Consider the following 27,586-nt stretch of genomic DNA (forward strand, 5'->3'; position numbering starts at 1 on the left):
ACCGAAGTTTGTGGAATTAACTCAATTGACAAGGGCGTGGGGGGTTATGTATCATGCAACGGACCACGAAACCTGAAGCGTTGGCAGAGATCCCTGTGTTAAAATGTGGATGGCTAGTTCCATAGATGTTTTAAACTAATTTACGAGTGATGGGAAGCCCCATATGGGTTGAACGATAGACGTGGACTTCCTGAAATTACTTATTTCACCTTTGGCCAAACTTCAGAAGCAAAGATCCTCTCTCTGAAGTTCTACCTAGACTATCGTATACAAACAGACTCGGGTATGTTTGTATGTTTTATACGTGCACACGGCTTAATATTGTTATCATTTTATCCCAAATTGCTGCGCCGATAACCAGCTCTACCCCTGCCCCCCCCAAAAAAATAACTCATTGCCCACAAGGATCTTCTTGAACCCAATTAACCCAACCCCTCATTAAAAACAAACAAACAACAAAACAATGTGGTGTAAAGAGCTAATCAGAGCTTCTTTATTAATTTTTCCTTTCCCCACAAGCTAATAATTGCATTAGAAAATGAATATGTAACGAACTGGAAACCACAGGAGTTGTAATGGCAGGAGGGAGATGGCACTCTTCGCAGGTGGATTCTCTCACATTAGAAGGGACCACAAAGATCTGGTGTGGGTTTTTTTTTTCAAAGCCACAGGCGGGGAGACCTTGAGAAAATGAACTGTGTTTCAGAGCCACAGGAGAACATGGCGGTGCTATCAGCGGTAGACTTTAGCAATGGGGCTCTAGGGAATTTTTCTTCCCCCGTGGGTCAGATTAGTCTTTCTGCTGCTCTAGTGTCCTTAAGAGTAGCGGTCGCCAACTGGTGGTCCGTGGACCGCTGGTGATCCGCGAGAAAATTTGGGTGGTCCGCGGAAAAATTATTTGCATTTCTTATATTGCACTAAATCAGGGGTCCTCAAAATACGGCCCTTGGGCCGGATACGTGCAATGAATGTTTGTGTTGCTGCAGAGAGTCTTCCCCTTCGGGGTCTTTTTGTTTGGGTTGGAGGGGGGCAGAAATTCCGACTTGAGGGTCTGCTTCAGCTTTGGGGCTTTAGGCGAAGGCTGGAGGGAAGCGCCGCTGGTGGCGAAGAGCCGGAGGGCCTCGTTCCAGTGGGACTGCATCATGGCTTGGAACTGGCTGACCATCTCAGCCCGCTGAGCCTCCAGGAGCCGGTACCTGGCCTTACACTCCCACAGGTCTTCCCTCTGCTTGGAAAGCCTATGCTCCTAGTCCTCAAAGAGGTGCTTCTGCTTTGAGCCTCCTTCTCGGTCAGATCCAATTTGAACTGAGCCAGCTGATTTGACAACTCTTTCTCGTGGAGGCTGCTTAGCTCCAACAACTGCTTCCTGTTGGGGCCCTAAGGAGGCCGGGCAGGCAGGCGAGGAGTGGCTGGGAGGGGAAGGGAGAGTAGAGGCTGGCGAGACGCCCCTCGATGTGAGTGACATCAAGTTGGCCACGCCCACCCAGTCACATGACCACCTAGCCATGCCCACCCAGCCAGCAGATCATATTAGTGGTCCGCGGGATTTAAAATTAGGAAGTTAGTGGTCCCTGAGGTCTGAAAAGTTGGGGACCTTGGCTTAAGAGTCCTCCAAACCCATCATATTACATTTCTTTGCAGTAGGGCCACCTCTGAATATTTTGATTGGTCTTTAGGTGGGACCCAATAGCTTCCCTTTTATTTCAACTTCATCATAGTCTTATATGATGCTAGAAGCGCGACTTGTCCCCTGCGGAAGCAAATGTCTGTTTGGAAGAACAAACAGCTGCAGGGATGACAATTAACCCATCACAATTTTTGTGTGTGTGTAGGTGGGGGGGGCTTTCCCTCCCTCCAGTCAGTACTCCACTGACTTGGGGGGGGGGGTGCCATTCCTGCTTGGATAGTCCACCTCCATCTCTGCACTGCTTCTTATGAACCGTCGAGCACACAGGGTTAATTAGGGAAAATATCCTTTCCAGCTATTTAAATGATTCTGGCATTTTCAGGAGGGCACATGTAATATTCAAATTACTTCCACTCTGTGCTGCCTTGTCTTTACTTGGCTTGTCTTCCCAGGTGAATTTGCGGTCTTCTGAAATGCTCTAATTTCCCCACACAAGCCGTGTCAAATATAATTTTGGTGCAAAGTTAGTAATTATACCTAACATCAGTCTGATGTTAAAAACACTGAAAATCCTGCAAGAGGAGATGAACAGAGAAGTATGTCGTGCGGCCAAAGCCGGGAAATGAAAGGCATTTTTGTATTTGTGCGGCTTAATTAATAATAGCATGTTTTCACGAATCGCGGGGAAGGGAAAGACGTATTTCCCATAAACTGCCAGAATTCACTTCTGTCCAAATTATACTTTTTCACCGAGGAGCTTGGCTTAAGGAGCGCGCGATTTGGCATCGCTTCAAATAAAAATGCAAGGCCCCGGTAAAATCCTACAGCATTTTGCAAGCGTGTTAAACACCAGCAGTTTCTTCCTCTGGGAAGTAAACCTTCCCACATTCTCCTTTCTGTAAAAACCCTTTACCCCAAAAAAATGCATAGAAAATATCAGCATCTGTGTGTACAGACACGTGTATTTGAAAAACCTTAGATCTTAGATGTGGCCCACCAGCGGCCAGCAAAGCCGGACAGTGAGGAGGTTGGGGAGGAACATGGACCAGTCCTGGAGTCTGGGGAAGGCTCTGATGAGGGCTCTGCGTCAGAGGCAGAGAGAGGACCAGGGCCCTCTGACAGTTATCAGCTGCCTTCGGAGTCGGACATCAGTGAGGCAGACGAACAGCTGAAGCCTGTTCCCAGTGTGCGCATGTGCAGAGTTGCCAGACGAAGGGAACAGCTAAAGAACAAGGGTCGACTCAGGAGTAAGGCCATGGGTGGACGGTGAATGGCCCCTCCTAAAGGGAATAAAAGAGGAGCGAAAGGGGAGGGGAGTTTGCAGGAGACAATTAGTACATTCCTGCATTCTTGCCAATGAAAGATATCGGCCTGGCCGCTCTCCAAGCCTGATCAAGGTCAGTAATTGTGAACTATCTTGAAAGACTGTGGGAGAGGAAAGACTCTGCTGGAGAGGAATTCACTGTCAATTAAATAAAAGGGGTTTATTGGGACTCGAACTTGTGCTGCTGGGGAAGACTAGGTCAGAACAAGACTGTCTGCACAGAAGCAACGTGGATGGCCACCTATCAGTCTCTTTTCCCAACTCTGGTTTTGATATCTCCTAGTTGCCCTGGTATTTTAGCTGAGTTTTCAAAGCGGTGATTTCTCTGAATCTTGATATAGTCATTCCCATTCAGATCTGCCGGATTCCTTTGAATTTGTATGTCTCTCAGAAAGATGGTTAAGAATGCTAAGAATTGTAAAGTTTACACTTATAATGTTAAATTGTAAAGGAGCCCTGGTGGCGCAGTGGTTAGAATGCAGGATTGCAAGCTAACAATGCCCACTGAGAAGAGTTCAATCCTGACCGGCTCAAGGTTGACTCAGACTTCCATCTTTCCGAGGTTGGTAAAATGAGGACCCAGATTGCTGGAGGCAATAGGCTGACTCTGAAAACCGCTTAGAGAGGGCTGTAAAGCACTACAGGTAGTCCTTGATTTATGACACAATTGAGCCCAACATTTATGTTGCTAAGTGAGAAATGTTGTTAAGTGAGCTTTGCCCCATTTTACGACTTTTCTTGCCACAGTTGTTAAGTGAATCACCGTGCTTGTTAAATTAATAACGCCGTTGTTAAGTGAACCTGGCTTCCCCATTGACTTTGCTCGTCAGAAGGTCGCAAAAGGGACACTGCAATGGTCATAAGTATGGAACAGTTGCCAAGCATCTGAATTTTGATCATATGACCATGGAGATGCTGCAAAGGTCATAATTGTGAAAAACGGTCATAAGTCACTTTTTTCAGTGCCATTGTAACTTTGAACAGTGACTAAATGAATTGTTGTACCCTGTTTTCCCCAAAATAAGACATTCCCTGATAATAAGCCCAATCGGGCTTTTGAGCGCATGGCAATAAGGTTCAAAAAAATATAAAACAGGGTCTTATTTTCGGGGAAACACGGTAAATCGAGGACTAGCTGCATGAAGTGGTATATAAGTCTAAGTGCTATTGCAAAATGTAAAACTGTCACCAGGGCTCTTTACCGTAGCAGGGAAAGAACTTTTAATAAAAAAAAATATTCCTTCCACTTCTGGAAATAACCAGGAACTTAAATCAGTGCTATATTTTGGAGGGAACGAACAGAGCAGCTTATCTGCTTCTTGTCTTAAATGGCTCTGTTGTGAGGGCCAATTAATTCTACCTGTGTTTCCCCAAAAATAAGACCCTGTCTTATATTTTTTTTGCACCCCGAAATAAGCACTTGGCCTTATTTTCGGGGAGGTCTTATTATTTTGGGGCACGTGGAGCAAGACGGGGCTCCTCTTGCCGTCTTACCTGATTTCCAGCGCTGTCTCCCTAACCCTAACCAGAGGAAATGGCGGGGACCGGCTGTGCATGCGTTTAAACATTTTCGGGGAGGGCTTATTTTCAGGGAGGGCTTATTTTAGCGCATGCGCTCAAAAGCCTAATTGGGTTTATTATCCGGGGAGGTCTTATTTTCAGGGAAACACGGTATGCAAAAACAATGCTTTGGGAAGTACATTTGTGGCTTTATACATAATAAGCACAATTCCTTAGTTCGTTCTTACTGCGCGATACGCAGGTTAGAGATTATCCTTTCCCCCAATTGATGACGGGGCAGAGGAGCACACATTACAACTCTCAGAAGTGCCAGCGATTTTATTGGGAGCTTCTAGATGGGCAAGAACGGGTGTAGATCACCTGGTGGCTTGACAAACCGTAACTCCGGTGTCGAAGCTATCAACGCTAACTTCGAAAAGTGGCTCTGTATTTATCCATTTTTCGCCCCCCTCTGCCTGTCTTTTTTTGCACGTAGCCAAGTGGCAAATGCCTTCTCTGGGTTAGGGGAGGAATTGGGAGATCAAGGCTCACGGGATTCTGCCTCATTGAAGCCTGTCAACACCGCGTCCCAACCGGCTTAATCTAAAACATGCCTGAAACTTAACCCTCCTACCCCAAGAGGATCAAATAAAGATGTAAACTGCAAGAGTGTTGACAAGGTCTCTGGTAAAAGGCCTTGGCTTGGTTGCTTTAGGCCTGTGTTTTTCTCACATTCTGCCTCCCCATTTTCTCCCCACCCACCCACCCACCCAAGTGCAGGAGAGAATTTTTCTACTACCCGCGTTTCCCCGAAAATAAGACCCTATCTTATATTTGTTTTGAACTCTGAAATAAGCGCTTGGCCTTATTGCCATGCGCTCAAAAGCCCGATTGAGCTTATTATCAGGGGGTGTCTTATTTTGGGGGAAACAGGGTAGTTTTCTGATTACAGCCCCCCCCCTCCAGGAATTTCTTCATTCCATGCACCTCTACATAAGAAGAAATGCCACCTTCCCAGCAGTGGTGAAACCCAAATTTTTTTTTACTACCGGTTCTGTGGGCGTGGCTTGGTGGGCATGGTGAGCATGGCAGGGGAAGGATACTGCAAAATCTCCATTCCCATCCCACTCCAGGGAAAGAATATTGCAAAATTTCCATTCCCACCCGACTCTGGGGCCAGCCAGAGGTGGTATTTGCCAGTTCTTCAAACTACTCAAAATTTCCGCTATCGGTTCTCCAGAACCTGTCAGAACCTGCTGGATTTCACCCCTGCTTCCCATGCCCCAGAAAAACAAAAACCTGGATAAAGAGATTATATAGTTACAGGTAGTCCTCGACTTACAACAGTTCATTTAGTGACTGTCCGAAATTACAATAGCAACATAAATAGCCCTTGGACTTATATACAGCTTCATAGTGCTTTACAGTCCTCTCTAAGTGGTTTACAGAGTCAGCCTCTTGCCCCCAACACTTTGGGTCCTTGTTTTACCGACCTCTGAAGGATGGAACGATGAGTCAACCTTGAGCCGGTCAGGATCGAATTCCTGGCAGTCGGCAGAATCAGCCTGCAATGCTGCATTCTAACCACTGTGCCACCTTGGCTCTTGTGGCAATAGCCCTTATATACAGCTTATATACCTCTGGAGTTTGCAGTGACGTAGCCTACAGTACTGCATTCTAACAACCGTTTTTCACATTGATGACCATTGCAGCCTCCTCATGGTCTCGTGATTTATATTTGGATGTTTTGACAATCGACTCATATTTATGACGGTGGTAGCGTCCCAGGGGTCATGTGTGATTTACCTTTTGCAACTCTCTCGACAAGCAAAGTCAAATCCACTTAACAACCCGGGTTACTAATATAACAACGGCAGAGATTCAGTTAACAGACGTGGCAAGAAAAGTCCGTAAAACGGGGCAGAATTTCTCACTTGGCAACAGGAATTTTGGGCTCGGGTGTGATCGTTAAGTCAAGGATTACCTGTAATCCTTCTTGGGAGTTGATTACCTGTATATGTCTGTGGTGGCCACGCTTTTCCATACAAGTACTTCCCCATGTAGAAAAGGATCTCTTCAACAATTGGAGCATCGTATTAGCCAGCAGATAAATAAATAAGATTAGCAGATAAAAATTACTTAGGCTTCGCAGGAAAGCTACTTTTTAACAGAGATTTCAATAAACGATGGTTGGGGTGGGGGGTCTATCTGCAGCCCCTCAGGGACAGGTGGCCACTGTAATTGTTTCCTATAGATCTTTCCTGAACTACTATCTCATTTAGCTGATGGGGGAAGCATAAGAGGACAGAAATGACTTTCTGGGCCAGACAATACCCTCCCTTCTCTAATAGCTTTATTGATATTCTGCCATGTCTTTAAATTACAGGCCTTGTCCATAGTCTACACAAGATCTTCTGTGACATGCAGGTAGCAGCGCCAACTTCTGGATACTTGGGAGTTGATAGCATACAATGCATATTAAAAGCCAGTTTGAGGCTGTGGGCAGCACGTGGGATATAGAATAGAATAGAATAGAATAGAATAGAATAGAATAGAATAGAATAGAATAGAATAGAATAGAATAGAATAGAATAGAATAGAATAGAATAGAATTTTTTTATTGGCCAACTGTGATTGGACACATAAGGAATTTCTCTTGGCGCATACGTTCTCGGTGTACATAAAAGAAAAGATACGTTCATCAAGAATCATAAGGTACAACGCTTAATGATAGTCATAGGGTACAAATAAGCAATCAGGAAACAATATCAAATATAAATCGTAAGGATGTAAGCAACAAGGTTACAGTCATACAGTCATAAGTGGAAGGAGATGGATGAAGGGACCGATGAGAAGATTAATAGTAGTGCAGACTTAGTAGATAGTTTGACAGTGTTGAGGGAATTATTTGTTGAGCAGAGTGATGGCGTTCGGGAAAAACCTGTTCTTGTGTCTAGTTGTTCTGGTGTGCAGTGCTCTATAGCCTCGTTTTGAGGGTAGGAGTTGAAACAGTTTATATCCAGGATGCGAGGGGTCTGTAGATATTTTCCCAGCCCTCTTTTTGACTCGTGCACTATACAGGTCCTCCATGGAAGGCAGGTTGGTAGCCATGGTTTCTTCTGCAGTTCTAATGATCCTCTGAAGTCTGTGTCTGTCTTGTTGGGTTGCAGAGCCAAACCAGACAGTTATAGAGGTGCAAATGATGATGCATATGGATGCGAGAAGCCCAAAACTAAGCCCTAGAACAACATTCTACCTAACAATTTAGATGAGGGAATAGAAGGGGAACTCCTCAGATTTGCAGACAACACCAAACTGGCAGGAATAGCCAACATTCCAGAAGACAAGCTCAGGATTCAGATGGATTTCAAACACTGGGCTCCATCCAACAAAATGAAATTCAGTGGTGAGAAAAACCAAATGTACAGGTACAGATTAGGTGAAACTTGGCTCAGTAGCGATAGCTGTGAGAGGAATCTTGGAGTCCTATTGGACAATTAGTTAAATAGGAGCCAGCCTTGTGCAGCAGCCGCTAAAAAAGCCAATGCAATCCTAGGCTGCATTAACAGAGGGATAGAATCAAGATCACGTGAAGTGTTAGTACTGCTTTTTAAGGCCTTGGTAAGACCACACTTAGAATACTGCATCCAATTTTCACCACAATATAAAAAAGATGCTAAGACTCTGGAAAGAGTGCAGGGAACAACAATGAAGATAATTAGGGGGCTGGAGGCAGTGGTGAAATTCAATTTTTTTTACTACCAGTTCTGTGAGCGTGGCTTGTTGCTTGTTGGGCGTGGTGTGGTGGGCGTGGCTTGGTGGGCGTGGTACCACCAAGGGGAAGGATATTGCAAAATCTCTATTCCCATCCACTCCTGGGGGAAGAATATTGCAAAATCTCCATTCCCACCCCACTCTGGGGCCAGCCAGAGGTGTCATTTGCCAATTCTCTGAACTGCTCAAAATTTCCGCTACCGGTTCTCCAGAACCTGTCAGAACCTGCTGGATTTCACCCCCGATTGGAGGTAAAACATGACGAACGGTTACAGGAATTGGGTATGCTTAGTCTAGTGAAAAGAAGGACTAGGGGTGACATGATAGCAGTGTTTCATTATTTGAGGGTCTGCCACAAGGAAGAGGGGATCAACCTATTATTCAAAGCACCAGAAGGCAAGAAAGAAGCAATGGATGGAAACTAATCAAGGAGAGAAGCAACCTAGAAGTAAGGAGGAATTTCCTGACAGCAAGAACAATAAACCAGTGGAACAAATTGCCTTCAGAACTTATGGATACTCCATCACCGGAGGCTTCAGAATGTTGAACAGGACTCCATATAAAACACCTCGAGGCCAAGCTATCCCATTTTCATTAAAGCACCTCCTCAGTTTAAAGACTGTGTCCTACATGCAATTGCACCAACCTTCGAATAGCCAAAGGGGTACTACAACTCATCTGGTCAACCAGGTGAGCCAAAGAATCAAACAGGATTTAGTTTGGCCCATTAATGTCCCGCAAAGGCTTGGTATCTCAGCATCAGTTAACTTCTTGCATCAAATAGCTCTACAGACTTCCTAGTTTCTCCTGACTTGATTTCTACCTACCTGGTATTTCTTGCTTCTGCCTCTTGCTTATTTTAAAAGCTAATCTCTATTCCTTCGTAACACCATACAGTATTTCATGCCTCATCTTCAGCCTGTCCATGCCCAAATTTCTTCTGAAGCTGCTTTTGCTGTAACCCACCTGAAATCCAGTTCAAAATCGACTTGCCATAGCTCCCATTCATGGATGGGGAAATTGGCTTCAGACAGAAACGATTAAGGACTGTCTGCTTTCATGCCAGGATGAGCCTCCTCAGTAACCATGAGCTTTGAGGTTTAAGGCTGGGACGATCCGGCTTTTTCGACCCACTACTTCGACAATTATCAGAGTGCTTTCTTTCCAGCAGTGACTTTATCTACTGAACGTGTAAGGTAAAGGTAAAGGTTCCCCTCGCACATGTGTGCTAGTCGTTCCCAACTCTAGGGGGCGGTGCTCATCTCCGTTTCAAAGCCGAAGAGCCAGCGCTGTCTGAAGACTTCTCCGTGGTCATGTGGCCGGCATGACACAACGCCAAAGGTGCACAGAACGCTGTTACCTTCCCATCAAAGGTGGTCCCTATTTTTCGATTTGCTTTTTTTTACGTGCTCTCAAACTGCTAGGTTGGCAGAAGCTGGGACAAGTCACGGGAGCTCATCCTGTTACGCGGCATTAGGGATTTGAACTGCTGAACTGCCGAACTTTCGATCGACAAGCTCAGCGCCTTAGCCACCGAGCCACCACATCCCTTTTATTGAATGTGTAGGACTCTCTAAAGAACGGTACTGTATTTATTTGTTCTCCCTCCCATCCTTTACAAATTATTTATTCACTTGTTTCATTTAAATCTTGTACATGATGCCACTTTGATCAGTTTTTAATAAAATGGTTTGGGTTTGATCTTTAATGCCAATCGCACTCCTGTAATGACCGTCTATTCATACGGTCGCTTAAAAGTGGAGGCCAAACCTGATGGCACATAATCATCACCTCAGCCAGGCAGGGGTGAAATCCAAAATTTTTCCCTACTGGTTCTGTGGGTGTGGCTTGGTGGGCATGGCTGGGGAAAGATACTGCAAAATCCCCATTCCCACCCCACTCTGGGGCCAGACAGAGGTGGTATTTGCCGGTTCTCCGAACTACTCAAAATTTCTGCTACTGGTTCTCCGAACTACTCAAAATTTCCGCTACCAGTTCTCCAGAACCTGTCAGAACCTGCTGGATTTCACCCCTGCGAGCCGGGGAGTCAATTTGCCAAACGGATGAAAAATCTTGTGGCGACTTAAAAGCTAACATATCTGTTACGGCATCAGCTTTTGTGGACTTTCATTCGCTTCATCAGATGTATGAAGTGTTATTGCAAACTGCAAGCATATGCACACATCCCTGCTTTTCCACTGCTATATAATAGTTGCATCTGTTTTGAGTCAAGCTTACCATTTGGCTTCAATCTATCGGTTTCCGGCTACCGTCTCTAGGATAAAGAGAGACCAATGCTGAGGCATTCTGCAGTTGTAACAGTCCAATTGTTGCTTTGTTGTCTATTGGTGGAAAGAAAGAGGAATTAAAAGTAAAAGACTGGGAAGTTTTCTCTATGGTCAGTTTTCTCCTCTCTGATTAGTGTGTCCTGTACGTGTCCGTGTAAGAGGGCACGTTACACTTTTTAAATTCCCGAGCTTCAAACAGCCAAGTACACTTTTTTTTTCTCTCCCACCCAGATTCCCATCAATAGCTCTTCCAACCTTCTAATTGAATTCTTCCTTGCCTAAACCAGCTTTTTCTCATTAAGGAAAAGCTAGTGCATGGACCTAATCTCAAGTTTGTAAGGAGACTTTTGGAGGTGTCTGTTAGATAGCTGACCTTATTGGGGGGAAAGGCTGATGTAAATATCGTTGAGGTTTAGGGAAGAGGGTGTGGAAGAGAAGTGTGTAAGAACCAGTCAGTTTCAGCACTGCAAGGCAATGGTGAAATCCAATTTTTTTTTACTACCGGTTCTATGGGCGTGGCTTGGTGGGCGTGGCAGAGGAAGGATACTGCAAAATCTCCATTCCCACCCCACTCCAGGGGAAGGATACTGCAAAATCCCCATTCCCTCCTCCCCACTTCTCCGAACGGCTCAAAATTTCTGCTATCAGTTCTCCAGAACCTGTCAGAACCTGCTGAATTTCACCTCTCTTGCAAGGTAAAGGTAAAGGTTCCCCTCGCATATATGTGCCAGTCGTTCCCGACTCTAGGGGGCGGTGCTCATCTCTGTTTCAAAGCCGAAGAGCCAGCGCTGCCCGAAGACGTCTCTGTGGTCATGTGGCCGGCATGACTCAACACCAAAGGCGCACGGAACGCTGTTCCCTTCCCATCAAAGATGGTCCCTATTTTTCTACTTGCATTTTTTACGTGCTTTCGAACTGCTAGGTTGGCAGAAGTTGGGACAAGTCACGGGAGCTCACCCTGTTACGCGGCGCTAGGGATTCGAACCGCGGAACTGCCGACCTTTCGATCGACAAGCTCAGTGTCTTAGCCACTGAGCCACCGCGTCCCTTCAGCACTGGAAGGAGGCAACCAAAGCTGAAATCCACATCTCATAAATTTTAATAAAGGCACACAACTGAAACAGAACTTAAATACAAAAAGCTATTACACTCGGTTGTCATCCACCTTTGCTCTCTGTGGCCCTCTTATTCCTTTTTCCACTTCCCTTCAATTTTCCTCCTTCAGTTGCCCATCTTGGATGCCAAGAAACAGATGGGCAATCTCTTGAAGTAATACCACTTTTTTTTCATGGATGGAGGTGGTTACTCTTGGAAACATACAAAACAACAACAACAACAACAACAACAACAATCATACTAGCTATGTGAATTTTGGTGGGGGTGGGAGTTACCCGCCACCCTGCTGTATGGTACACAATCAATATTTGTTTGTGCGTCTTTGAAGATGAAAGATTAAAGCCATGGCTCGCCTGGGCTGCCTTTGATTAGCTTTTCATCTGAAAACTTTGCAGCTGCAATTCTCTTTTGCTTCCCCCCACCCCACCCCCCAAACATCATTTCTTCCTCATCCCCAAAAGTGACACAAAACTCTACAACTGCTCCTGCTTCTCTGGGGAGATTCAACTTCAATGAAATCTTACAGAAAGGGAAGGTTGGGGGATATAAAAGAAGCTGGACAGGATGAGACCCCCAGGAGAAATGGTTTGTCACTTTTGTTTTCAATTCTCTCCCAATCCTCAAACCACAACAGGCACCAGGAAGGAGAGAGGGAAAAAAAAACACATTTGTTTTTGTTCTGTTTTTTCTGCTTTTGCACTGCAGAGAAAATAAAAGAATCCCAAGATTTTTATAGAGCTGTCATGCGGAGAAACACGGCACATGAAAGCAAATAAAATATGATCCGTTGAGCATGCAAGTCTCACCAAATTTTGCTAATTCCCTAGCAAAAGATTGTTTTTATGGAAAGTGAGAAAGAACTTTTTTTAAAAAAACTAGATTTTAAATAAAGTGGCTCAGCGGCGAAGACGCTGAGCTTGTCGACCGAAAGGTTGGCAGTTCAGCGGTTCGAATCCCTAGTGCCGCGTAACGGGGTTCGAATCCCCGTTACAGTTCAGCGGTTCGAATCCCTAGTGCCGCGTAACGATCTTCCGTGACTTGTCCCAGCTTCTGCCAACCTAGCAGTTCAAAAGCAGGTAAAAAAAAATGCAAGTAGAAAAATAGGGACTATCTTTGGTGGGAAGGTAACAGCGTTCCATGTGCCTTTGCCGTTGAGTCATGCTGGCCACATGACCACGGAGACGTCTTCGGACAGCGCTGGCTCTTCGGCTTAGAAACGGAGATGAGTACCGCTCCCTAGAGTCAGGAACCACTAGCACATATGTGCGAAGGGAACCTTTATCTTTACCTTATATAAACAAAGACAAATAGAAAATAAGGAAAATGCAACAAAGCAAAAAAAAATAATAATAATAACAAGGGGGTGATAGTGTCAGTGTATCATTAATTATGAACGGTCAAACTAAATACTTTGGTGTAGATAACAAAATATTGTTATTAAGTTTTAAGCTAGGATAAAGATCCATATACCAATAATAGTACATGTCATTGCATAAAATTATAAGCTATAGTAGATCAAGTCAAAACCGAGAATTTTGCTTCAAATATCCCATGGAATTGAAATAACATGATATGCATATCATGTGATGATGATGATGATGATGATGTTACCTAAATGGGTAATGAAATGTCTGTCAGAAAACCACCAAGCTCAGAGAGCACCAAGGAACCCCACAGTTTAACCCCGCGTTACAAATATTCTCGTCCATCTGTGTACGTAAAAGAACTAAATTTTGGATGGAATATAGATCCATGTGTTGTTATAAATCCAGGAATTGGGCTTTGAATGATGTGCCAGATTTACTTTTAAAGCACAAAAAAAATGAGAAACAAGACTTTTAATATTTAATATTATACTCTAATATTAATTTAAGACTTTAAATATTTAATATTTAATATCTTAAAAACCGTGGATGTGCTGGGGCACTTCACCGTCCTGTTGGGGAAGTTGTATGACAAGCAAGAAACCACAATCAGGATGGCCTGTGGTGTTATTAAATGGTTCAACACTGGAAAAAGAGTTTAGGAGCCTGGTGGTGCAGTGGACTAAACTACTGTTAAAGTAGCACTTAGCTGCCAGCTGCCTGCAATTACTGCAAGTTCAAATCTCACCAGGTTGATTCAGCCTTCCATCCTTCCGAGGTAGGTAAAATGAGGACCCGGTTTGTGGGGGCAATAAGATGACTTTGTATAAAAAAAAGAACACCGCTTAGGGGTGGCCGAAAGTCCTACTAAGCAGGTATATACAAAAGCATGAAGGCTATTGCTTAAAAAGCATTGTAAGCCGCCCTGAGTCTCCGGAGAAGGGCGGCATATAAATCAAACGAATAAATAAATAATGTTTCTCCTTATATAAGTGTTGTGGTCCGCCAGCAGCCTGCGGAGCTGGCAGTGGAGTCGGACAGTGAGGAGGCTGGGGAGGAACATGGGCCAGTCCTGGAGTCTGGAGAAGGCTCTGATGAAGGCTCTGCGTCGGAGGCAGAGATGGGACCAGGGCCATCTGGGAGCTATGCATGGACTCCAGAGCCTCCAGAGTCGGACGTCAGTGAGGCAGAGGAACAGGAGGAGCCTGTTCCTAGTGCGCACATGCGCAGAGCTGCCGGAATTAATTTAATTAATTTAATTAAATTTATATGCCACCCCTCTCCGAAGACTCAGGGCGGCAAGAACAGTTAAAACAAAAAGGACGGGTTTTGTTTTAGATTTTGCAATATACTTCCCCCAGGAGTGGGGAGGGAATGGGGATTTTGCAGTATCCTTCTCCTGGAGTAGGGTGGGAATGGAGATTTTGCAGCATCTTTCCGCTGCCACGCCCCACCAAGCCACGCCCACAGAACCGGTAGTAAAAAAAAAAATGGATTTCACCACTGTGCCAATGTGCCTACCGCCCCTGTCCTACTGTCCCCATTTACTCGTATCCATTTCCTGTATTCATAATCATGTTCATACTTATATCTGTTATCTTATACATGCTTGACTAAATAACTAACTAACTAACTAACTTAACTAACTAACTAACTAACGCGCGCTTAAGACTTTTTTATTTTTTTTATTTATTTTTTTTAATTTGATTTATATGCCGCCCTTCACCGGAGACTCAGGGCGGCTTAAAATGCGCTAAGCAATAGCCTTCATCCCTTCATATTTCATCAAGCTGGCCTGGCCTAAATCTTTTCCCCTTTTTAAATGTAAATTTTAATTTGTTTTTAAATTATGGGGTATTTTAAATTTGTTCAGCCAAATTATTTAATTCGTTTTTATTTTATTTTAAATTTTTGTATTTATGTGTTTTATCTTGTGGCTGTTCACCGCCCTGAGTCCTTCGGGAGAAGGGCGGTATAGAAATTTAATAAAATAAATAAAACTAACTAACTAACTAAATAACTAAATAAATAACAAAATAAATAACGAAATAATGAAATAAATAACGAAATAAATAATGAAATAACAAAATAAATAAACCAACCAACCAACCAACCTTAAATATAGCCAAATCTACAGGAGCGTTTTGACTGTGTCATTGTGGCAGGAATACCTTAACACCAAATTTGAGCTTGTTCTCCTCCACATGTTACATCTGGCTAATGTAAAATAAAGAAGGAAAAAAAGAAAGAAAAACCCGGAGCCACACATGTTTTGATTGAAGCCTTTTTTTTTTTTTCTTCAAAAATGCCAACATTAAAGGAAGGGTTTTTGTTTTTTGTTTTTTGCTTTGTAAAACTGGAACTATAAAATAGTCCTGAAATTGAATCTGGGGGATTAAAGAAACCACATGAAAAGAGGAATGAAAAGCTGGACATTTACTTCCGACGCAGAACTCGGAGGCAAACATATGCCTCCCAGCTTGCTTGAATAAGTGGAATCTTACACAAACAATCCCGTTTTTATTTTTATTTCATGTGGAAAACTAAGAAAAGATATTGGGGGTTTGTTATGGATATCTACACAAAGACTATTAATTTTTAAATGTATATATATATAAAAAAAGATAACCCCCAAACACTTTCAAATTAAATTGGGAAAATGAGATGAAAACATCAAATTATCCCTAATTTCCTTGGGCAATGCACTTGATTTTAATTTTTATTTAATTATTTAATTTTTATTAAAAAAATTTTTTTACCTTTAGCAGGAGTTGCCTTTGGAGTGGGACAATGTGCATGTCTACAAACAGTAGATCTATGATCTCTCTGCCTTCAATACAAATCCACTTGTCTGACTCCACAACCCACAGAAATCTGTTAAGTCTCTTGCTCCCTAAAATTATTCTATTTGTCTGTCTATCAGATCCCTTCTGATCTGATGTGGAACTGAAAACATTAGCATGGATACCTCCAACTTGCTTAAATCCAGTGGTGGGATTCAAAATTTTTTTACTACCGGTTCTCTGGGTGTGGCTTGGTGGGCGTGGCAGGGGAAGGATACTGCAAAATCTCCATTCCCACACCACTCCAGGGGAAGGTTACTGCAAAATCCCCATTTCCTCCTGATCAGCTGGGCCTTGGGAGGCAGAGAATAGATGGGGGCGGGGCGTATTTCTTTTTGAAATACTCAAAAAGAGCCTTGGTGGCGCAGCAGACTAAAGTGCTGTTAAGTAACACCAGCTGCCTGCAATTACTGCGAGTTCAAATCTCACCAGGCTCAAGGTTGACTCAGCCTTTCATCCTTTCGAGGTAGGTAAAATGAGGACCCGGATTGTGGTGGCAATAAGCTAACATTGTATTAAAAAAAGAACACCACTTAGGGGGGGGCGAAAGCCCTACTAAGCAGGTATATACAAAAGTATGAAGAATATTGCTTAACGCATTGTAAGCCGCCCTGAGTCTCCGGAGAAAGGCAGCATATAAATCAAACCAATAAATAAATAAATAAATAAAAATAAACTTAACAAAGCTAGCAAGTATTTTAAGAACAAAGTCATTGTCAAATTGTGGATGTTGTCATAAATGTGAAGATAAAAAGCCAAATCTCTACCTAATGCAAATAGATAATGTTGAGAGGGGCTCAGCTTCATTGGGAAGTGTAATCAGTAACAAGAATAGAGGACAGTACAAAAATTAACTGGAGATTGTAAGTCTATCTATGAGTGGCAAGGTGGCCTAGAGGTGGAGCTCTCACGTCACAATCAGGAGGCTGTGAGTTCGATTCTAGGGAGAGGCAGATATTTCTCTCTCTGGGCACACTGAGAATGTATCTGCTGAATAAAACTCGGCATTGGCGACAGGAAGGGCATCCGGCCAGTAAAAAACTCAGTTCAATTCAGTTGCCCAGACTCCACCCTTCAATGGATTATGGCAGTGGTGAAATCCAATTTTTTTTACTACCGGTTCTGTAGGTGTGGCTTGGTGGGCGTGGTGTGGCTTGGTGGGTGTGGCTTGGTGGGCATGGCAGGAGAAGGATACTGCAAAATCCCCATTCCCTCCCCACTCTGGGGCCAGCCAGAGGTGGTATTTTTCATTCTCCGAACTGCTCAAAATTTCCGCTACCGGTTCTCCAGAAGCTGTCAGAACCTGCTGGATTTCACCCCTGGATTATGGGTTCATTAAAAGAAGATGATGATGATGATTGTAGGTCTATCTATGTGGTTGCTAAGAATTGACAACAACTAAACGGATCATAGTCAATCAATCAGCTGAGAACTGCAGGAAAAGGCAAAATATCCCCTAGCTGACGTTAATCAATTCACAGACACTTATTGGCTAAGTAGTATTTCCCATTACAGGCTGAAATGATAGTCAATTCTTTTATATATTTTGCTATGGGAGACGGTAATGGAGATAGACAAAAAACAATAGTCCAGATTTCTCCTATTTTTTTTTCCAGCCATGGCTACTAGATGCAGCCTAACAAACTGGTCTATGTTTTTATCGGGCTGCCCACAGATTTATGCTGGTTCTTTTAAGATCGATGGATATATTTTGTTATTCCTTGCAGAATTGCTGGAACCTTGCTCCTTTGTGTCTGGTAATTCTCCAAATAGCTACTTATAAATCTGCACGATATTTCCAAAGCAAGAAAAATCAACAACAACAAAAAAAAAAGAGAGGCAATTTTGCCGGTCCATACCGCCCGCTGATTGAGCCCGAAAGGTATGTCAGCTCTGGAAGGAATATTTGGATCGTAACCCAAGCCACAGACTTATTACAACTGCATGATAACCTCACAATGTTTGGCCGGCCCGAAGCTTCATTACATGGCAGCCTTCTTTCATAAATCTGACTGTCCTCAAGTGCCCCCCAGTTATCATTTGGTTTAATATTGGGATATTAAAGGAATACGGAAAGATTTTAAAATAATTATCAAGGCACAATTAGCTATGCGTTTGACTTAAGAAGCAATATCGTTTTCTCTATTAAAAAAAATAAAATAAAAGGAAAAACCCTTAAGTTGATTGTGTGGAAGGCCATGCACCTTTCAGAGATAATAAAACTGCCAATCAAAGGGATTTTCAAATATGGAAAGGCTCATCCTTTATGTTTTATAGCCCCCTCAGTGAACGTTAAGAACGTATTATGGAGCTCTCACTGCAGTAGCAACTACCCCCTAAATCCGCAATCATAACTACTGAAATCACATTCCCTTCCTTCAGAGCCAGCGAAGTCCCGGTTGTGCCTTATCCCCACCCAATCCTTTCCGCAGCCAAAGAGTTCCACGGTTCAGTCCTGGATGACTTGCCGTTTCGAAAAATAAAAGCAGAATTCTCTATTTCCCCGTAGAGACAGCTTGGGTCAGTAAAAGAGAACAGATTATGCCTCCTGCCACACCAAATCCAGGCAAAAGACATTTCATCAACTGGTAAGAGTTGTTCAACAGAAAATATTGCCCCCTTATGTCCAAATTGGGAATTCCACACGTTTTTAAAATGAAAATATAGGTGATTAGCTCAAATACTCAAAGAGCCATTTGGACCCGTTTCCCGCAGAAAAGAAAACACCAGGAGCCACAAAAGCTGGGTGGGCGTGGCCAACTCAATGTCACTCACTTCCACCAGTCACATGACTCCCCCCTAGCCACGCCTACCTAGCTGGTCATTAAGGCAGAGAACCAGTTGTTAAAAAACACCGGGAACCACAAAACCCTTTTGACATCTCTCTCTCCCTGCTCCCTCCCTCCCTTCCCCCCCTCTCCCTCTCCCTCTGTATCTCTCCATGTCTCTCTCTCTCTCCTCCTCTTTCTGTAACTCTCTGTATCTGCCCTGGCCGCTTCTTCATCTCCCACCGTCGCCCTTACCTTCTCAGGCCAGGCGAGGAGTGACTGGGAGGGGAGGGCGAGGGGCGGGGCCAGCCAGTGGTGGGCACCCGATAGGGAGCCACAGCAGAGGTCCCAAAGAGCCGCAAATTGCTAATCCCTGGACTAGCTGGATACCCGTGCTTCGCTACGAAACTATGCGATCGGGTGTGATAAATTGACACTTAAAGCCTGAAACTTAATGTAGAATGTGTAACTCTGTAGCATCAGAGCATGTTAATATATATGGCAACTGGCAGTTGGAACAGAGGGGGAAGAGGAGTAGAATGTCCCAGCCCGAAGGCCGGATGCGTCACACGCTGGCTATGCCCACGCCCGGTTTAGCGAAGGGGTAGTAGCGTGTTAATATAAGGCAACTTGCAGTTGGAACAGAGTTCTTTTCAGTGGGGAGGGGGAGTAGAATGTCTAACTCCTTAGCATCAGAATGTGTGAATATAATACTGTACATAAAATACTAATGATCTGATGGTCATTTCGAAAAATCCTTTCTTAGCGAGCACTTAGAAGCCAAGAGGAACATATGTGGCAAATTTCAAGTTTGTAGGCTTTACAGTTCTGGAGATTTCGTGATGATGCGTGAGTGGTTTTTGCTTTTATATATATAGATTAAAGAGTTTAAATTTACTGATATCTGCTGATAAGAAAGGCCGACTGAGTTCCACAAGGTTCCTCTCAGCTATGTTAGAAATAGTTCTCAGTTAGGCAGCAAGCCCTATTGAATACAGTGAGACCTGCTCCAGAATAATGATCATCCATATGTACTTTTTTCACTATTAATTCTCTGAAAGACTATCAAAATCATGTCGTGAAAAAAAAAGTGGAAGGAAGTTGCATAACAACAGGAATCAGAACCGGAATAGAGCTGGAAGGGACACTTAGAGGTCTCCTAGTCCAACCTCCTGCTCAAGCAGGAAACCCTACACCATTTCAGACAGATGGCTGCCCAGTCTTTTCCTAAAAACCTCCAGTGATGAAGCAACTACAACTTCTGGAGGCAACTTCTGTTCCACCGGTTAATTGTTCTCACTGTTAGGAAGTTTCTCCTTAATTCCAAGTTGCTTCTCTCCTTCCATCCATATCTTGCGTTCTGGTGCTTCAGAAAAATCACAAGAGCCTTGGTGGCGCAGCAGACTAAAGCGCTTTAAGTAGCACCAGCTTCCTGCAATTACTGCAAGTTCAAATCTCACCAGCTCAAGGTTGACTCAGCCTTCCATCCTTTTGAGGTAGGTAAAATGAGGACCCGGATTGTGGGGGCAATAAGCTGACTTTGTATAAAAAAAAGTACACCGCTTAGGGGGGGCCCGAAAGCCCTACTAAGCAGGTCTATACAAAAGTACGAAGGCTATTGCTTAACGCATTGTAAGCCGCCCTCAGTCTCCGGAGAAGGGCAGCATATAAATCGAACCAATAAATAAATAAATAAATAAATAAATAAATAAAATATGTTGACCCCCCCTCTTCTTTGTGGCGGCTTTTCAAATACTGAAATACTGCTATCATGTCACCCCTATCAAGTTCTTTTCTCTAGCCTCACCACATTCAACTCCTGCAACCATTCTTCATACGTTTTTGTCTTCAGGCCTTTTATCATCTTAATTGCTGGTAATCTGTGTGTGTGGATGTAATTCTGCATGTAATGTATATTGACTGGATTTAGAACCTATGATCTGTTCGATTCGTGTGCCTTTCATTTAGTGAATCCCAGGATCAAAGTTTTGGCCTTTGGAGATAAAATTCAACAAGCCTCTGTCTGCAATCCAAAAATTCACTGTCTGCCAGCTAAACAGTCAAATCAATGCATGGTAATCTCCTATGCTGCTCCTACCTGTCTCTTGACAGGTGAGTGTGCATCTAGAGTAAGGATTATAATAAAATTTAAGCAATTTATCCATGCTTCACTAAATAATTTTCATTAAGGAGTTGTCTCTTTATGAATTTAATGCTTCACCCAAACAGTATCAACAGTCCTAGGTACCCTTTCATCAGTGGTGGGTTGCTACCAGTTCGTGCGAACAGGTAGTGGCGGCAGGAGGACGCTCCGCCCACCTGCCCGGACGTCATCAAATACAGTCTGCGCATGCACAGAAGCTTCTGTGCATGTGCAGATGTGGCACACGTGCGCGAACCGGTAGCAAAGGTTAGTGAAACCCACCCCTGCCCTTCATCATATGGACCAATTGGCAGCGATCACCCCAATTCTTCCTCCCATTTTCTCCTTTATAGAGAAAAGCAAGAGATACTTAAATTCCTGGCATCGTGGTTGATGTTGCTTCAAGTCCCAGAGTGCAAATGACTTTCTGGTTCTAATGAGAAAACAGCTGTGCTGGAGCAGCTCTGCTGCTGAATCCTGCTGTGGTAATTGCCAGCTCTCTGTGTTATTTAGACTGGGAGCTTTAAGCTGCATGCATCTTGCTGTGTCAATGGAGCTAATGGCTGAGAAAGAGACATGTTTCCAGTAGTCTCAGCAAGGGCCATTTTCTGCCCCTTGCTCGCAAGACATTTGCTGATATCGTGCCCTGCTCCAGTCCAACTTGGCTATTTTGAATTGAAATGTCCAAAGGAAACAGTTTCTATATAACTATGGAATTCTAGACAGAAGCAAACCATTTTTTTAAAGGATTTTCAGGAAATATATTGATTCTGGAAAACTGATGTGCACTTGATTTAATGATATATATTAGTTTAGTTTCCTTTATTGTCATTGCACATGGTACAACGAAATTAAATGCCGTCTTCAGTGAACGTTATAACTATAAAAATAAAAACATGAATATACATCCTTTACATTCTATATAATTGAAATGGAAAACTCGATCGATATTCAGGGGGTCTGAAACCTGAAACACTCAAAGAGCCATTTGGACCCGTTTCCCACAGAAAAGAAAACACCGGGAGCCATAAAACCTTTCCCGTGCCCGACTATTTCTTGAGCAGCCACAAAACTAGCATATGTAGTTGAATTAAACATTCTGTTTAATCTTTTCTTGGATTTATTCATGGTTGGCCTACCAGGCGTTGAAAAGCTCAATAAATCATGTGCCGGCGGGTATCACACATTGGCAGTTGTGATGCATATTTCGAGTGACAGGGAGCCGCAGCAGAGGGGTGAAAGAGCCACATGCGGCTACAGAGCCGCAGGTTGCTGACCCCTGCACTATACCATAGAATTTAATATGGTTATTGCCCTGGGATAGAAGCTGTTTTTCAGCCTATTAGTCCTTGTTTTTTATTGTCCTGTACCGTCTGCCAGATGGTAATAGTTCAAAAAAAAAAAAAAAAAAAGGATGCCCAGGATGAGATGGATCTTTAAGAATGTTTTAAACTTTCTTAAGGCAACGGGAGCTATAAAGCTCTCCCAAAGAGGGGAGAGGGCAGCCAATGATCCTCTGGGCAATGAAGTTAACCCTCTGGAGTGCTGTCCTATCTGCCACTGTGCAATTTGCAAACCATACACAGATGCAGTAAGTTAAAAAACTCTCTATGGTGCAGCGGTAGAAGGTCACCAAGCAGTTTTTCGTTCAGTTGTTGTTTCCTGAGAAGTCTCAGGTAGTATAATCTCTGCTGGGCCCTTTTGACCAGTGCTGCAATGTGAGCACCCCAGGTCAGGTCCTCTTTTTATGATAACAACCCAGAAACTTCAAACTGGCCACTTGCTCCACTCGGTCTCCATTGATAAGCAAGGCTGGATGTCTGATCTATTCCTTCTATAGTCCACTATCAGCTCCTTGGTCTTATTGGTGTTAAGGTTGACCAAGTTATTGTCTCTACACCACGAAAGCAACCGTTCCACCTCATCTCGATAGGCAGATATATATATAATAAAGGCAGGTGTGGTGAGCTGTTTTTGGAGCCAGAGGTATAAGGAATCCAGCTGGCCCTTCCATTTTTAAAAGAACCAGGTTGGCACAGCATAATGCATGGCTAGCAAATATACACAGAAGAACTTCAGCATTTTCACAAAGCAGCAGGTGGAAGTAGGCTAAGGTCTATGGACTGTAGCAGCCACTAAGTGGCAGTAAGGAGACGCACTGTACAGATGTTTCTCTCCGGCGCTAGTTAGCACAGTGTTTCTCAGTCTAGACAACTTTAAGATGTGCAGACTTCTGACTCCTAGAATTTCCCAGCCAGCAGAGGATTCGGGGAGCTGAAGTCCGCACATCTTAAAATTCTCACAGTTGAAAAATACTGACCTAACAGTTGTCCAGATTTTTCTTACCTAAGTCCCAAGTGCTGATGCAACCTGCCACACTGTTTTAAGCAAGAAATCTCTCCAGGCAACCTGTGATGCTATTTTGCTTCTGTGGGGAAGTCCCAAGCACCAACCTCTGCTCTGCTCAGCTCAGCTCAGCTCTTAATGTGGACAAGGGCTGCTCACCTGAGATGCTTGCCTTGAGGGCCCAGAGAATACTACCTATGATAGAATAGAATAGAATAGAATAGAATAGAATAGAATAGAATAGATAAGAATAGAATAGAATAGAATAGAATAGAATAGAATAGAATAGAATAGAATAGAATAGAATAGAATAGAATAGAATAGAATAACAGAGTTGGAAGGGACCATGGAGGTCTTCTAGTCCAACCCCCTGCCTAGGCAGGAAACCCTACACCACTTCAGACAAATGGTTATCCAACATCTTCTTAAAAACTGCCCAGTGTTGGAGCATTCACAACTTCTGGAGGCAAGTTGTTCCACTGATTAATTGTTCCGACTGTCAGGGAATTTCTCCTTAGTTCTAAGTTGCTTCTCTCCTTGATCAGTTTCCACCCGTTGCTTCTTGTCCTGCCCTCAGGTGCTTTGGAAAATAGCTTGACTCCCTCTTCTTTGGGGCAGCCCCTGAGATATTGTTAAGACTGCTATCATGTCTCCCCTGGTCCTTCTTTTCATTAAACTAGACATACCCAGTTCCTGCAACCGTTCTTCATATGTTTTAGCCTCCAGTCCCCTAATTATCTTTGTTGCTCTTCTCTGCACTCTTTCTAAAGTCTCCACATCTTGACGTTTTGTTTGATTTGTTAGCTTTCATGACACTGCTGTTGTAAAAATAATTAAAGCAAGTGCACAGATGAAAGGGTTGGAAGGGCCACAGTCTTTCAGAAGACTAGGTTTTGGCAAGAGAGTAACAGAGGAGGAATGTGAGTGAAAAATGATCTGTTTTTCAGGGCCAACCACTCTATTGTATCAATTAAGCCACAGTAAAACAGGTTATCTCCAATTCAGACAAAGAAGAAAAACCAAGATTGGTTTGAAAGTCAAAGATCTCACAACAGATAGTTATTTGAATCTAAACTGTTTTACAAATAGCTATATTTCAATACCCATTTCTGCTTCTTTGTTGCTCGGTCATAACTGTTAGGATCAGCAGCTAATCCTTACATCATATGCATACTTACCTGGATAACAAGTCATTTACTTTACCATGTTACATATTAGGTTGTGGGTACACTTAACATGTTTAGTAGCTGGTGCTCGCTTCGGCAGCACATGCAACTAAAACTGGAACGATATTATTTAGTAGCTGCAGATTTATATTCCACGGGGCATTTGCTAAACTGCCATGGCATGGGAATACTTGAATACTATGCCCAACTGAGCTGTTATGCCAAGCTAAAGATATTTTTTTTTATTGTTGTTATGTGGCTTAAAACTGCATTTGATGAAGAAACAAATGAAGAAAGTAGGATTCATACCAGAATTCCAAATGACTAAAACAATTAATTAATGTTTTGCAGTGTGTGCAAGTTAGAAGCCAAGAAGGCTTCTGTGGCTAATCACAATATTAAGGTTATTGTTTTTAAGCTGGAACAAAATGAAGTGTAAATATTCATAGTACTCAAGTACTTACCTGTGTAGAATCTCTTTTCTTTGTCTTCAGACCACTTCTGTTTGCACCAGAATTGTTTCTGCAACATGTTAACTAAAGAGAAAAATAATCAAAATAAACTGGAAGTCAAATGCAATCGCAACAATTAGCAACGTTTTACAACTTCAGAAACTAAACAAATAATCCACATAGTTTTTTCAGAGACAAAGTGTAGAACTAAGTTTTCACCTGTACTTGGTTCATTTATCTCCAGGAAGGATTGCATGTTGCCAACAGGATTTTTTTTTTTTTTGCAGAAGAGCCCTGAAGCTTCTCTTATCAGATACATGATTAGGAAGAGTCCCAGTTTCACTAGCCCTAAATGGGAGAATCAAATGATAGTTAGAAGACTAATAGAGTATATAGAAATTTCTTACTACTAAAAGGAAAGGAGATTTAATAGGAAGATATTAAACTGTACCACCACCTTCTAACTATAAATGCCAATTTCAAAAGAATGGTTGGCAACAGAGGTTGGTTAGCAGGTTCTGACCAGTTCTGGAGAACCGGTAGCAGAAATTTTGAGTAGTTCGGAGAACCGGTAAATACCACCTCTGACTGGCCCCGCCCCCATCTATTCTCTGCCTCCCAAGTCCCAGCTGATTGGGAGGAAACGAGGATTTTGCAGTAACCTTCCCCTGGAGTGGGGAGGAAATGGGGATTTTGCAGTATCCTTCCGCTGGAGTGGGGAGGAAATGGGGATTTTGCAGTATCCTTCCCCTGCCATGCCCACCAAGTCACACCCACAGAACCGGTAGTAAAAAAATTTGAATCCCACCACTGGTTGGCAGGTAAAAAGACTCATATTTCACTGTAAAGTTATGCCAGTCAAACGTTTGATAGACATTTCTAGAGCTCTGGTTGCTCTTCCTGCTAATTATATTAGCTAATTAATTATTAACTAGTTAATTATATTAACTATATTAACTTTAACCTGAACTTGGACCAACTTGCTTTCAAACGGAGAATATCTTCAATACGTTGTGTAAAGTTATGTGACACAACTATGCTCTCCAAAACAGATGAGATAGTTTAGAAATAGCAAATAGGAGGAATAGAATAAAACCAAATTTTAGCCCTGCTCTTGAATATTTCTAAGACATTTGTAATATCTCAAAAATATTATCCTCTACCTGATCTTGGAGGTTTAGTTTCACTCCTAATTTGATTCACACATAAACATCAAGCCATGGTTTGATTACCAGGCCTCATTTGCCTGTATTTTATACATCACTCCAACACTGTACTAACCCATCAGGGAAAGTCACAATATGGCTGCTCTGGGTTGGTTTTGGCTTACTACATGTGAAACGAGCTATTACAATTTGTGAGGCATCGTTTATAGTTCAGTATGCTGCAACATAGTTATTCAGCACATGGTCACAAAAATATCTTGGTTAGCTACAATGTAAACAACATTCCTTGTTAGAAAAAAGATTAATTTTAGATTAGGGGTGAAATCCAGCAGGTTCTGACAGGTTCTGAAGAACCAATAGCAGAAATTTTGAGTAGTTTGGAGAACTGGCAAATGCCACCTCTGGCTGGTCCCAGAGTGGGGTGGGAATGGGGATTTTGCAGTATCCTTCCCCTGGAGTGGGGTGGGAATGGAGATTTTGAAGTATCCTTCCTCTGCCATGCCCAAGCCAAGCCAAGCCACGCCCACCAAGCCATGCCCACAGAACCGGTAGTAAAAAAATTTGGATTTCACCACTGTTTTAGATACTGGATGTGGCCATAAAGAGAGAGGTTAAACCAGATTGCAAGTTACATAGTATTTAATTTTTGAAAAACGGCCACCTCAAGGGTTAAGAAAATAATAGCTTTCCTTATAGTAAATTGTCCCATTTTTTTTCCCTACTACTACTACTTCGCTACTTTCTCAGCAGGGAAAACATGAACCCATGTTGAAAATGCAACACGCAAAATGTATTTTAAAGAAATGAAAGAAAAATAGGGTATTGTTTATTTGTACCCTGCTTATTCTGTGGGTTTCTTTCTGGTTTGCTCTTGTAACTCTTGGATATATACGGTTCCTTTACATTTACTATGTGGCTTTTTGTAAATAATCAGCTTTTTTTAATGTATCAGGTGCAGAATTTTAAATTAGAAATAAAAGCTTCTACAATTGTCCACTCCAATGCATTGGTTGTAGGAACGACCCAGGGCGAGTTTAAAACCCTCTAAAATTTAAAAATATCAAATGCAGAATTTTGCAAGAATTACTGAGGGGAAAAGAGGAGTCTAAGTAGCAAAACCTGCCTTTATAGCCCAGAATTTCGCTACAAACTCAACTTCGGTTGTCTAACACGCATTTCAGAAGGAACTTTGGGATTAAGGATACAGTTTTTGAGGGGTTTCGGTTTTTTTGTAAAAACAGCAGCACAAAAACATAAAATAACCCCCTTGGACACAAAGGAAATTCAAAGTATTCAGCATTTCTGAGACTGCGCATGCGCAACGCTTCCCGCCCTTTTCCCGCTCGTGGTCACCAGGTCCCGCCTCTTCCCGCATGCGCAGAAATAACAGACGCTACTGAAACGAGCTTCTGACGCCTTCTCCTCTGTTAACTTCGCATCGTCCTTGTAACGCATGCGCATGACACGGCCGAGTCGGCCATACCACTCCTGGGTTTCTATCAAGGGGGGGACCGTACCGCAGACTTCAAATTACCTCCTTTTGCGAGGAAAAGGAATACGAGAAACTTCGAAATGGAAATCATAGTGAAAGAATTTTGAACTAGGACTCCTGCGGAGCACGTTTTTTTCCCTTGGCGATAATAAAAGCCTTCGGTGACAGGTCACGGGGTCCCCCCCGCTAAGCGACTTGGCGCGGCTCGTTCTGGGAC

At 43.0% G+C, this 27,586-nt stretch overlaps 1 protein-coding gene across 2 annotated transcripts; it reads right to left on the reverse strand.

The window, feature by feature from the left end:
- Positions 1-7,048: 7,048 nt before the first annotated feature.
- LOC148111873 (uncharacterized) lies at positions 7,049-27,501 on the reverse strand. 2 transcript variants are annotated; one of them, XM_087878968.1, is made up of 5 exons: positions 27,412-27,501; positions 24,931-25,059; positions 24,724-24,795; positions 10,464-10,567; positions 7,911-8,008 (listed from the first exon to the last, which is right to left on the reverse strand). In XM_087878968.1, exons 1-4 carry the CDS (start codon positions 27,458-27,460, stop codon positions 10,473-10,475), a joined length of 345 nt encoding a protein of 114 aa, XP_087735094.1. In that variant the 5' UTR covers positions 27,461-27,501; the 3' UTR covers positions 7,911-8,008; positions 10,464-10,472. The 2 variants fall into 2 exon arrangements, with proteins under 2 accessions (XP_087735093.1, XP_087735094.1); XM_087878967.1 differs by having other exon boundaries at positions 7,049-10,567.
- Positions 27,502-27,586: the final 85 nt, after the last annotated feature.

This window comes from Pantherophis guttatus, chromosome 15, assembly GCF_059756535.1.
Source record: "Pantherophis guttatus breed Tessera chromosome 15, ASM5975653v1, whole genome shotgun sequence".
Lineage (NCBI taxonomy): Eukaryota > Metazoa > Chordata > Lepidosauria > Squamata > Colubridae > Pantherophis > Pantherophis guttatus.

Coding starts and splice junctions, on each gene's coding strand:
- LOC148111873 (XM_087878967.1), bottom strand. CDS start 27,460: ATGATTTCCATTTCGAAGTTTCTCGTATTCCTTTTCCTCGCAAAAGGA. Junction 25,060..27,411: donor CCTTTTCCTCGCAAAAGGAG/GTAATTTGAAGT, acceptor TCTCCCATTTAG/GGCTAGTGAAACTGGGACTC. Junction 10,568..24,723: donor AGAAAAGAGATTCTACACAG/GTAAGTACTTGA, acceptor TTCCACCAATAG/ACAACAAAGCAACAATTGGA.